At 42.3% G+C, this 11119-nt stretch overlaps 1 protein-coding gene across 1 annotated transcript; it reads left to right on the forward strand.

The window, feature by feature from the left end:
- Positions 1–6409: 6409 nt before the first annotated feature.
- LOC308328264 (nuclear factor 7, ovary-like) lies at positions 6410–7882 on the forward strand (the record flags this gene model as incomplete). Its single annotated transcript, XM_080782031.1, has 1 exon — positions 6410–7882. One exon carries the CDS (start codon positions 6410–6412, stop codon positions 7880–7882), a length of 1473 nt encoding a protein of 490 aa, XP_080638157.1.
- Positions 7883–11119: the final 3237 nt, after the last annotated feature.

Genomic DNA, 11119 nt, shown 5'->3' on the forward strand with positions numbered 1-11119 from the left:
GCCTGGTGGAGACAACTAAACATACTCTCTCCCCGTGCCTTCGGCCTGGTGGAGACAACTAAACATACTCTCTCCCCATGCCTTCGGCCTGGTGGAGACAACTAAACATACTCTCTGCCCATGCCTTCGGCCTGGTGGAGACAACTAAACATACTCTCTCCCCATGCCTTCGGCCTGGTGGAGACAACTAAACATACTCTCTCCCCATGCCTTCGACCTGGTGGAGACAACTAAACATACTCTCTCCCCATGCCTTCGGCCTGGTGGAGACAACTAAACATACTCTCTCCCCATGCCTTCGGCCTGGTGGAGACAACTAAACATACTCTCTCCCCATGCCTTCGTCCTGTTAGAGACAACTAAACATACTCTCTCCCCATGCCTTCGGCCTGGTGGAGACAACTAAACATACTCTCTCCCCATGCCTTCGGCCTGGTGGAGACAACTAAACATACTCTCTCCCCGTGCCTTCGGCCTGGTGGAGACAACTAAACATACTCTCTCCCCGTGCCTTCGGCCTGGTGGAGACAACTAAACATACTCTCTCCCCGTGCCTTCGGCCTGGTGGAGACAACTAAACATACTCTCTCCCCATGCCTTCGGCCTGGTGGAGACAACTAAACATACTCTCTCCCCGTGCCTTCGGCCTGGTGGAGACAACAAAACATACTCTCTGCCCATGCCTTCGGCCTGGTGGAGACAACTAAACATATACTCTCTCCCCATGTCTTCGGCCTGGTGGAGACAACTAAACATACTCTCTCCCCATGCCTTCGGCCTGGTGGAGACAACTAAACATACTCTCTCCCCATGCCTTCGGCCTGGTGGAGACAACTAAACATACTCTCTCCCCATGCCTTCGGCCTGGTGGAGACAACTAAACATACTCTCTCCCCGTGCCTTCGGCCTGGTGGAAACAACTAAACATACTCTCTCCCCGTGCCTTCGGCCTGGTGGAGACAACTAAACATACTCTCTCCCCGTGCCTTCGGCCTGGTGGAGACAACTAAACATACTCTCTGCCCATGCCTTCGGCCTGGTGGAGACAACTAAACATACTCTCTCCCCATGCCTTCGGCCTGGTGGAGACAACTAAACATACTCTCTCCCCATGCCTTCGGCCTGGTGGAGACAACTAAACATACTCTCTCCCCATGCCTTCGGCCTGGTGGAGACAACTAAACATACTCTCTCCCCATGCCTTCGGCCTGGTGGAGACAACTAAACATACTCTCTCCCCATGCCTTCGGCCTGGTGGAGACAACTAAACATACTCTCTCCCCGTGCCTTCGGCCTGGTGGAGACAATAAATAAAGGAAGCAAAAAGTTCAGTAGCTCTACGAGGTCCTGAAGCATCGTGATTTGCGCATTGCGACTTTCACTATTTGACATATGACGAAGGAATTAAGTGATTAATGGGCTGCATTACCTGTCCCTGTGTTTTCAGACTCCACCAGCTGACTCCGACAGTCTGTCAGATTAATAATAAAGAAATTGATCATCAAAAGCTTTCTGGCTTGTTCATGAAAGAGCACATGCAGTCAGCTGTTTGCTGCTTGGTGACATTTTCCTTCATCTTATTAAGGCCTGAGGTCAATTCTATACAAGCGTCTTCTAAATCAGTTTTCTGAGTTTAGTTGCGATATTAGTGTTCAAACTTTTTCAGGTCAATGACCCCCAAAATTGGGGCACGGTGGCAGAGTCGGTAGTGCTGTCGCCTCACAGCGAGCTAGAAGGTCCTGGGTTCGACTCCCGCTCGGGACGCTGTGGGTGCCATTAACTATTCAATTAATTTGAACATGTATATATTTACAATAATATATATAACGTATATATGCAATGCCCCCCAATAGAGACGGCACTGTATTGTATGTATTATATACTGTATCTTACTGATGAATTGAGCAGAATGGACTACAATGGAAACACAAGCCTTGGGTTTTTTTGTGTTATTATAGTTTTAGCATAACCTTTGACTGTACTGACCTGTACTGTTAATAATAGTGTTAATAAAGTATTCAATCAATGGGGGGGAGAGAAACCCATTTTGACCTGAGATCAGATTCTAAAAATGTCTTCTACATCCTAACAGTTTTCAGAAAAAGCCATGTTTCTGTGTCAGTCGTTCTTCGATTTTTCAAAAATAGCAGACCTACAAGCTCGTAGTTCGCCACTCGGTGGCGCGCTATGAGCTTGTAGATCTGCTATTTTTCAATAGCTAAAGCATAACATAATACTAACACTAAAAGGGCTTAAGTTCCAATGTTGGTATTTGTGCCTGCAGGTTCCCCAACAAAGAAAGGAAATGAGTCACCAAAAAAAAGGTGTTCATTCTCCAGGGAGAATTAATGTGCATGGCAATCTGGTCAAAAAGGATTTTGTGACATCTGGTGCAAAGTCGTGTCTTAAAGGTGTCCCCTATGGGGGAAAAGGTCCTATGGGGGTCACCAAAATCTATAGCGTGCAATCTGTGCATGAAGTACTGCACAGCAAATCCCCATGCAGCTCCTGCTAAATGTACGTTTGAAGACATTGTGTCCCCACCACCGACAGCGAGACTAAAATGACTAGGACTAATTTATATAAATTAACAACTCCAACAATGTAACTGCTTGTGTCCTCCTTTACACTAATAATCCGCTCCAGAGCTTCTATCTCCTCTCGCACATTAACGCATTCTGACCTGAGATCAGATTCTAAAAAATGTCTTCTACATCCTGACAGTTTTCATTCTGACCGGAGATCAGATTCTAAAAAATGTCTTCTACATCCTGACAGTTTTCTGAAAAAGCTATGTTTCTATGTCAGTCGTTCGTTGATTTAAAAAAAAATAGCAGACCCTACGAGCTTGTAGATCTGCTATTTTTCAATAGCTAAAGCATAACATAATGCTAACACCAAAAGGGGTTCCTGCCCAGAATGGATTAAGCCTGATTTATGCTTGGTTGTGTGTGTGCTGCGTCGCGCACCAAAAATAGCCGCAAATAGCTCATTAATGTGTGGCAGACTCGCAGTACGACTTGTTTAACCCATTTAGACCTGAAATTGAATTTCTACAAAATGTGTTCTAAATCATGACAGTTTTCTGATAAAGCCTATGTTTCTAATGTCAGTTTGTGCTCAAGACCCCAGAAATGATATGGCCTCCAAACCCCTCTCAAAATATGTTGTCCCAGAAGCAAAGATTTGAGTTAAAAAATGTCCGCTCTGAAAGAATATATATTCCAAATTTGCGCCACATTTTCACGATTTTTCAAAAATAACAGATAGCTACTTTAGATATTTTTCAATAGCTACAAGTATAACACATGAAGCTTAAAACACCAAAAGGGGTTCCCGCCCTGAATGGGTTAAAGGCGTAACTCAACCTTATAAATGGACCTTTATTTACTGTAAGTACAGTACATGGCACATGTAAAGTGACAGGGGAAATCAGCCTCAATAATTCAACCAAGACGTACTCTCAATGTTCACTGCTTTGAGCTTAATAAAATGCTGGAGCAGTCATTGTTTACAATTACAATCCATGAAGCTGTCAGCTTCCACTCCTGCCTGGAGAGAGGCTTCCCCTTTAGCCCATTTTGGACTGAGGTCGATACAAAAAAGGATTCTAAATCCTAACATTTTTCTGAAAAAACATGTTTCTATGTCAGTGGTGCTCAACCTTTTTCATGTCAAGGACCCCCAGAATGATCTCTATTGGGCCACGGACCCCCATCTCAAAATATGTAGTTCCAGGGACCCCCCCAGAAGCCAATATTTTAGTTAAAAATGTTCGCTCTGAAATATATATTCAATGATTTGCGCCACATTTTCATGACTTTTCAAAAACAGCAGACCTACAAGCTCGTAGCGCGCCACTCGGTGGCGCGCTATGAGCTTGTAGATCTGCTATTTTTCAATAGCTAAAGTATAAGATAATGCTTAAAACACCAACAGGGGTTCCCGCCCAGAATGTGTTAGAGGCGGCGGAGATATAGTTGAATTACGCATAAATTCAGCATCTTCATTTCCGACTGATGACTTTGCCAGCAGTATGAAGTGACGTGTAATCAAACGAAGGTCGAAAGTTGAGAATCTGAAATCGTGCAAAACTAAGATAAGTGCAGCAACTACTAAACATTATTCATGAAAGAGGGGAAGAAATACATTGGATTCTGACATGCTCAGAATGAAAATGTCCCTCACAATAAAGTGAGGATAAAGTGTACTTGTCTTCAGAGGAAAATCCCTTGTTTGGGTTTTTGACCTCAATCTAATCAATCAATCTACTTATTTGATGGCACCCATTTTTAAAGCACAGCGGCATTGAACACAGAGCCTCTACAGCGCATAATATCTACTATCTAACACAACTGACATCAAGATGGAACAAAGAGTTCCGGCTCTGAGTACATTTCATTATCAGTAATATTTACCTCTCCTAGTGACACAATACCAACTTGACTCAAATGGTACACTCTGTTACAGGTAGTAATATTTACCTCTCCTATAGTGACACAATACCAACTTGACTCAAATGGTACGCTCTGTTACAGGTAGTAATATTTACCTCTCCTAGTGACACAATACCAACTTGACTCAAATGGTACGCCCTGTTACAGGTAGTAATATTTATCTCTCCTAGTGACACAATACCAACTTGACTCAAATGGTACTCTCTGTTTCAGGTAGTAATGTTTACCTCTCCTAGTGACACAATACCAACTTAACTCAAATGGTACGCCCTGTTACAGGTAGTAATATTTACCTCTCCTAGTGACACAATACCAACTTGACTCAAATGGTACGCTCTGTTACAGGTAGTAATATTTACCTCTAGTGACACAATAACAACTTGACTCAAATGGTACGCTCTGTTACAGGTAGTAATATTTACCTCTCCTAGTGACACAATACCAACTTAACTCAAATGGTACGCTCTGTTACAGGTAGTAATATTTACCTCTCCTAGTGACACAATACCAACTTGACTCAAATGGTACGCTCTGTTTCAGGTAGTAATATTTACCTCTCCTAGTGACACAATACCAACTTGACTCAAATGGTACGCTCTGTTTCAGGTAGTAATATTTACCTCTCCTAGTGACACAATACCAACTTGACTCAAATGGTACGCTCTGTTACAGGTAGTAATATTTACCTCTCCTAGTGACACAATACCAACTTGACTCAAATGGTACGCTCTGTTACAGGTAGTAATATTTACCTCTCCTAGTGACACAATACCAACTTGACTCAAATGGTACGCTCTGTTACAGGTAGTAATATTTACCTCTCCTAGTGACACAATACCAACTTGACTCAAATGGTACGCTATGTTACAGGTAGTAATATTTACCTCTCCTAGTGACACAATACCAACTTGACTCAAATGGTACGCTCCGTTACAGGTAGTAATATTTACCTCTCCTAGTGACACAATACCAACTTGGCTCAAATGGTACGCTCTTTTACAGGTAGCTCCATCTGTGCTATGAATCCACATACGGTGTCACATTGTTCACTTACAACTACAAATATGAAATATGAAGGGTGTTCAATGGCAGAAATAAATAAATAAAAACTAAAAAGGTGGTTTCTTCTGGACAGCAACATGAGATGTTAGTGTTTGTTGTCTAGTGTTGTCACCAGTGTTGAGGAACACTGGTGTGCCTTGAAACTTCTCCAGGAGAGACAAGCCCACATTAAACATACAGCAATACAAAACCTTTATTATATCAGTACTTTGTGCACGTACTGTACATTTCCCAACACAGGGTCCAATTCTATACCTGCCCTAGAGTAGTTTGCTCATTGGTTCTGCTGTTTGGGCACAGAAACTTTGAAAACCACTGTACAGAAAACAAAGAACCTCGACTGCCCCTGATGAGCATGCAGGACTGTTTCTGTTTTACATTGTAAATTACTTCAAAAGTAGGCTACAGTCAAAGTTCAGTCTGAGACAATAAAAAAACATAACTTTTTATTGTGACTGTAGGTCACAGTTTACTATGAATAGCTGCACGAGGTGTGTGTGTGTGTGTGTGTGTGTGTGTGTGTGTGTGTGTGTGTGTGTGTGTGTGTGTGTGTGTGTGTGTGTAGGAGGTGCCATGTGTGACAGAGAGAGAGTGAGCTTTGTTATGTTTTGTTTATGTCTATAGTGTCTCAAAGCTCCACCTCTTGCCAGTCTGATCTGAGACGACAGATCAAACACAGATTCCAGTGAGGAGGACAGACTGTCTTTCCATCCACAGCTAGAGGAGGGAATACTGACCCAGACCACTGGAACTACCTTTAGCTGAATGGACTTTAACAAAAGAACACTTTCACAGTGAAAGTAAACTTCAGTAGAATAATTCTAAAAGGAGCGTTACCACCACTGACTGCATTTCCTGTCTCTAGCAGAGTAGCTAAACTCTGACACAAAATGGCTTCCAGTGCATCTCGCCCAGAAGCGGATTATTCCTGTCCCGTGTGTTGTGACATCTTTAAAGATCCCGTTCTCCTGCCGTGTAACCACAGCTTCTGTAAAGCCTGTCTGCAGGAATGGTGGGGGACGAAGGAAACAAAGGAATGTCCCGTTTGTAAGAAGAGACACTCAATTGATGATCCACCTCATCACCTGGCTCTGAAGAACCTGTGTGAGGCCTTCGTACAGGAGAGACATCAGAGAGCTTCAACTGGGTCTGGGGTTCTCTGCAGTCTGCACGCCGATGAGAAACTCAAACTGTTCTGCCTGGAATGTCAACAGCCAGCGTGTGTCGTGTGTCGAGATTCTAAAAGACACGCCGTGTGTCCAGATTCTAAAATACACGTTTACACAATACCACAATACCACATTTTCAGACCCATCGATGAGGCAGCTCCGGAACGCAAGGAGGAAGTCCAGACGTCGCTGAAGCCTTTACGGGACAAACTGAAGCTTTTGAATGACGTCAAAACAAACTACGACCAGACGGCGGAACACATCAAGGTCCGGGCCCGGCACACCGAGACGCAGATGAAGGAACAGTTCAGGAAGATGCATCGGTTTCTACGTGATGAAGAGGAGGCCAGGATCACTGCACTGAGGGAGGAAGAGCAGCAGAAGAGTCAGATGATGCGGGAGAAGATGGAGGGTCTGAACAGAGACATATCAACCATTTCAGACACGATCGGAGCCATCGAGGAGGAGCTGAGAGCCGAACACGTCTCATTCCTGCAGAACTACAAGACCACAGTGGAAAGAGTCCAGCTCACTGCAGGACTGCACGACCCACAGCCGGTCTCAGGAGCACTGATAGACGAGGCCAAACACCTGGGCAACCTGGCCTTCAGAGTCTGGGACAAGATGAAGGACATCGTCTCCTACACTCCCGTCTTTCTGGACCCCAACACGGCCTTTCCGAAACTCATCCTGTCTGACGATCTGACCAGCGTGAGATATGGAGATGCACAGCATGAGCTTCCCGACAACCCAGAGAGGTCCGACTGCCTGTGCCGTGTCGTGGGTTCCGAGGGCTTCAGCTCGGGGACTCACAGCTGGGACGTCGAGGTTGGAGACAATACGAGCTGGTCACTGGGTGTGTTAGCGGAGTCTTATCGGAGGAAAGGAAACAGATGGGGTCAACGTTGGACCATATGGTTCTATGAAGGTAAATACCAGGCGTTCTCCTCCTCAGGGTCGGCCACTGTTCTCTCACTGAAGCAGAACCCCAAGAAGATCAGAGTCCAGCTGGACTGGAGCGAAGGAACGCTGTCCTTCTCTGATCCCGACACCGACACACACATACACACCGTCACACACACCTTCACTGGCACCCTGTTTCCATACATTAGCACTAACCAGACTCTTCCTCTGAAGGTGTTGCCATGGAAGGTCAGTGTGAGACTGTGTGACTCTGGAACCACGTACATGTAGTTAAACATGATGATGTCAGGTTATGGATTAGTTCCACTGCCTATTGTCAATAATCAAAAGTTTTCATTGTCTGTCTGTCACTTTTCAATAGAATGTAATAATACTTATCAGGATTATTTGAATGATTTTTAAAGTAACTTATTATTAGATTCATGTAGAAATTAAATTATCTCAGTAGTAATCATGTTGAGGAATTGAGATACTTTACCATAAAATGTACACTATTATATCTCTGCTGTCAGGAAGAAACCACCTAACTCCAAAATGTTCATTTTTTTGGTCAGGAAATGAAAAATATACATTTATCAGGAAATGAAGAAAACCGTACATTTTGAAAACAAAGCAATAATGCCTCATCAAAGTTGGTGTTGTGACTTTATATATTGTCAATTTGTTGCATGAGAGGGGAGGAGAGGTGGGGAAAGTTATAATATAAGCAGACAGCTTGAGGGTCCAATGGAGTTAAGAGGTTTAGTACTTTTCATTGGTTCAATATTTTCTAAACAACACACAAACGTAAAGGGTGTTCAATAGCACTGATTTATGCAAAAAATAATAATCAAAAACGTTAAAAAAAAATGGAGTTAGGTGGTTTCCTTCCAACAGCAATGAATTATACTTTTACACTGTTGTACACAATATCCTAAAATGTAATAATCACGTTGGATGAATGAATCTCTTTATGACATTATATAGTTGTATGATGGTTAGCAGAGGTCAGTATATGTTAAATATTAATTTCTGTTGATGTGAATTACTTTCATAAAACCACGGGATGAGGTAGACTATGAACCTTGAATCACTGACAATAAAATGAAAACACCATAATTATACAGAAATCATCAAATCCTTGAATTTGATGATTAAACTGACATGTGTTTAACAACTATAATCATCACATCCACACAGACGCTTTGTCCTAAATACCTAAAGAAAAAACATTGGCCCAAATATCAAATAATGTAAGAAAGAGGCAAAACTTGTGAAAACTGATCTACAATCTATTTACATCATAAAGTTGACCATGTGGTAAAATTGTTGGTCAAATATGCTATATTAGCTGCTTTTGCCATTCTCTGCCTAATGGTTTTTGCCAGAATGCCACAGAAATTTCTCTAGCATCTGTTTCCAAGTGTGTGTTATACTTTTTGAACATATTCAACTTTAATTTGATTGATCGTGCGATTATTTCCACTAATATGTTCAAAGATGCCAATGATCTAATTAAATATGGAAAATACAGAAAAGTCATGAGCAGAAATGGATTCTACTCAGAAAATGACCTTAGGATCAACTCTTTATAAGACCACTGGTTACTGGTTACCGAAATGTATTGTCTAGAAGCCATATAAAGGAAATACACACATCACGGGGTAGGTTTGTTTAAAGATAACTGGCATTAAGCTACTAAAATGGAAGGGTTATCGTACCAAAATATAAACTAGAGACATGTACAGTAGGAAGACAAAGATACCAAAAATGTACGGTCACCGGCTTAGGTGGTATAACCTTGTCTGAAAATATCCCTATTGGCCCCTGGACTAGATTCAAGATTCAATAATATTTGCCATGTCAACAAGTTGATAGGAATTTGTCTTGGTTCATACTCAACACGTACAGACAACCATAGATACACAAACAAGAAGGACAGTACAATACAAAAACTAAAACCAGCAGCATAGGAAATTACATTCAGTTTTTTAAAGTGCTATATGCATATACTAGGAGTTCAGATGTCTAATGGCTACGGGGTAAGTGCTATCCCTGAAGCGACATGTTGAGCTCTGGATACTTCTATATCTCCTGCCTGATGGGAGGAGATTGAAGAGGTGATGTGCAGGATGGGAGTTGTCTGCAATGATTTTATTTGCCTTCCTAATTTTTCTGGTGGAATAGAGTGAGCAAAGTGACTAATAGACGTTTTCCTGCTCAACAGTCACGATATCGTATATCTGCACTATTAAAAGAAATGCTGTATTTGATTTGCATTCCTGGGAACGGTGCATTAAATGTTCATGATTTAAATATTTAATGGATGGATCACATTTATGCGTGAGTGCATGAGAAGGTACAATTTAAAAACAAAAGCACAGCACATTCATAAAAAGGCAGGAGAAGGCAGAATCTCTTTCCAGGGTTACATTCCAGTAGTCTCTGTGATTTCAGCAAAAAAAAGACAAAACCTTTGCTTTGCGTTCAGTAAAAAAGTTTCACCGTGTCCTACTACTGTACTGTACTGTATTGTTCTGAATCTTATAACTGGAGCATTGAATCACTGAGCTCTAAATCCATATTAATTGATCATATTATTACTACCATATACAGTATAGGCCTATGCCATCAGTGAATTCGCAGTAGTGTTGTTTTCATGATGAAAAGATGAAAAATGTGAAAAAAAATGTCGGGAAGGGCGTCAGAACATAGCCATCAAACAAAAATGTTTGGTCAAACCATGTGACTTCCATTGGGAATGCATTGGGGGCGGCCATTAAACACGGACAAGACACAAGACACAGACAAGACAGGTGTCTTTTAGGTGTGAACGAGGCCTAGGACAGAGTTGCGACATTGAGGGGGCAGAAAACAACCTGGTCACATGGTTCATGTACTCGTGCGAGCCCCATATAGACTCCAAATCACCAATGCATTCCGTAAACCTCCTGGTTGTCCCCATTTGAAGCCTTCAAATGGGGTACAAACCAATAGATGTCTATGTAGAAGAAGAGCCTGGACTCATTGGACTGAACGGAGTTGTCCTATACAGTAACTCTGTTATACTCTATGGCTCTGGTCTGAACCTACAGTAACTCTGTTATACTCTATGGCTCTGGTCTATGTATATCCATGACTATATGACTCTTATGTTCCCTTGCTTTGTTTTCTTAGAAAAATGATAAGATGGGGAAATATGCAGAAAAACTAATTCCACCCACTTTTTCCACTTGTAAAACTGTGATACTGTGACAATAAAGCCGATTCCGATTATATGAGCAACTTCACGTAACTCTATGTACTCTGAGGCCATTGCCTAAACCCCAACTCTAACCCTATTATAGCGTTCCGATTTTGGGGCCAACATTCGTCGCAATGCAACGTATATACTGTGCGGTTGTACTGTATATCGGCTATACTTTCGGCAAAGACATTTACAGTAGTAAGTGTACAGTGAAAACAGGAAGGAGCCTCAGCCCTATAGTTACTATAGTCCGGGAGTGCTTGAGGGCTGAACTGAAGCAC

The sequence above is a fragment of the Protomyctophum bolini genome, assembly GCF_963924005.1.
Source record: "Protomyctophum bolini genome assembly, chromosome: 14".
Classification (NCBI taxonomy): Eukaryota; Metazoa; Chordata; class Actinopteri; order Myctophiformes; family Myctophidae; genus Protomyctophum; species Protomyctophum bolini.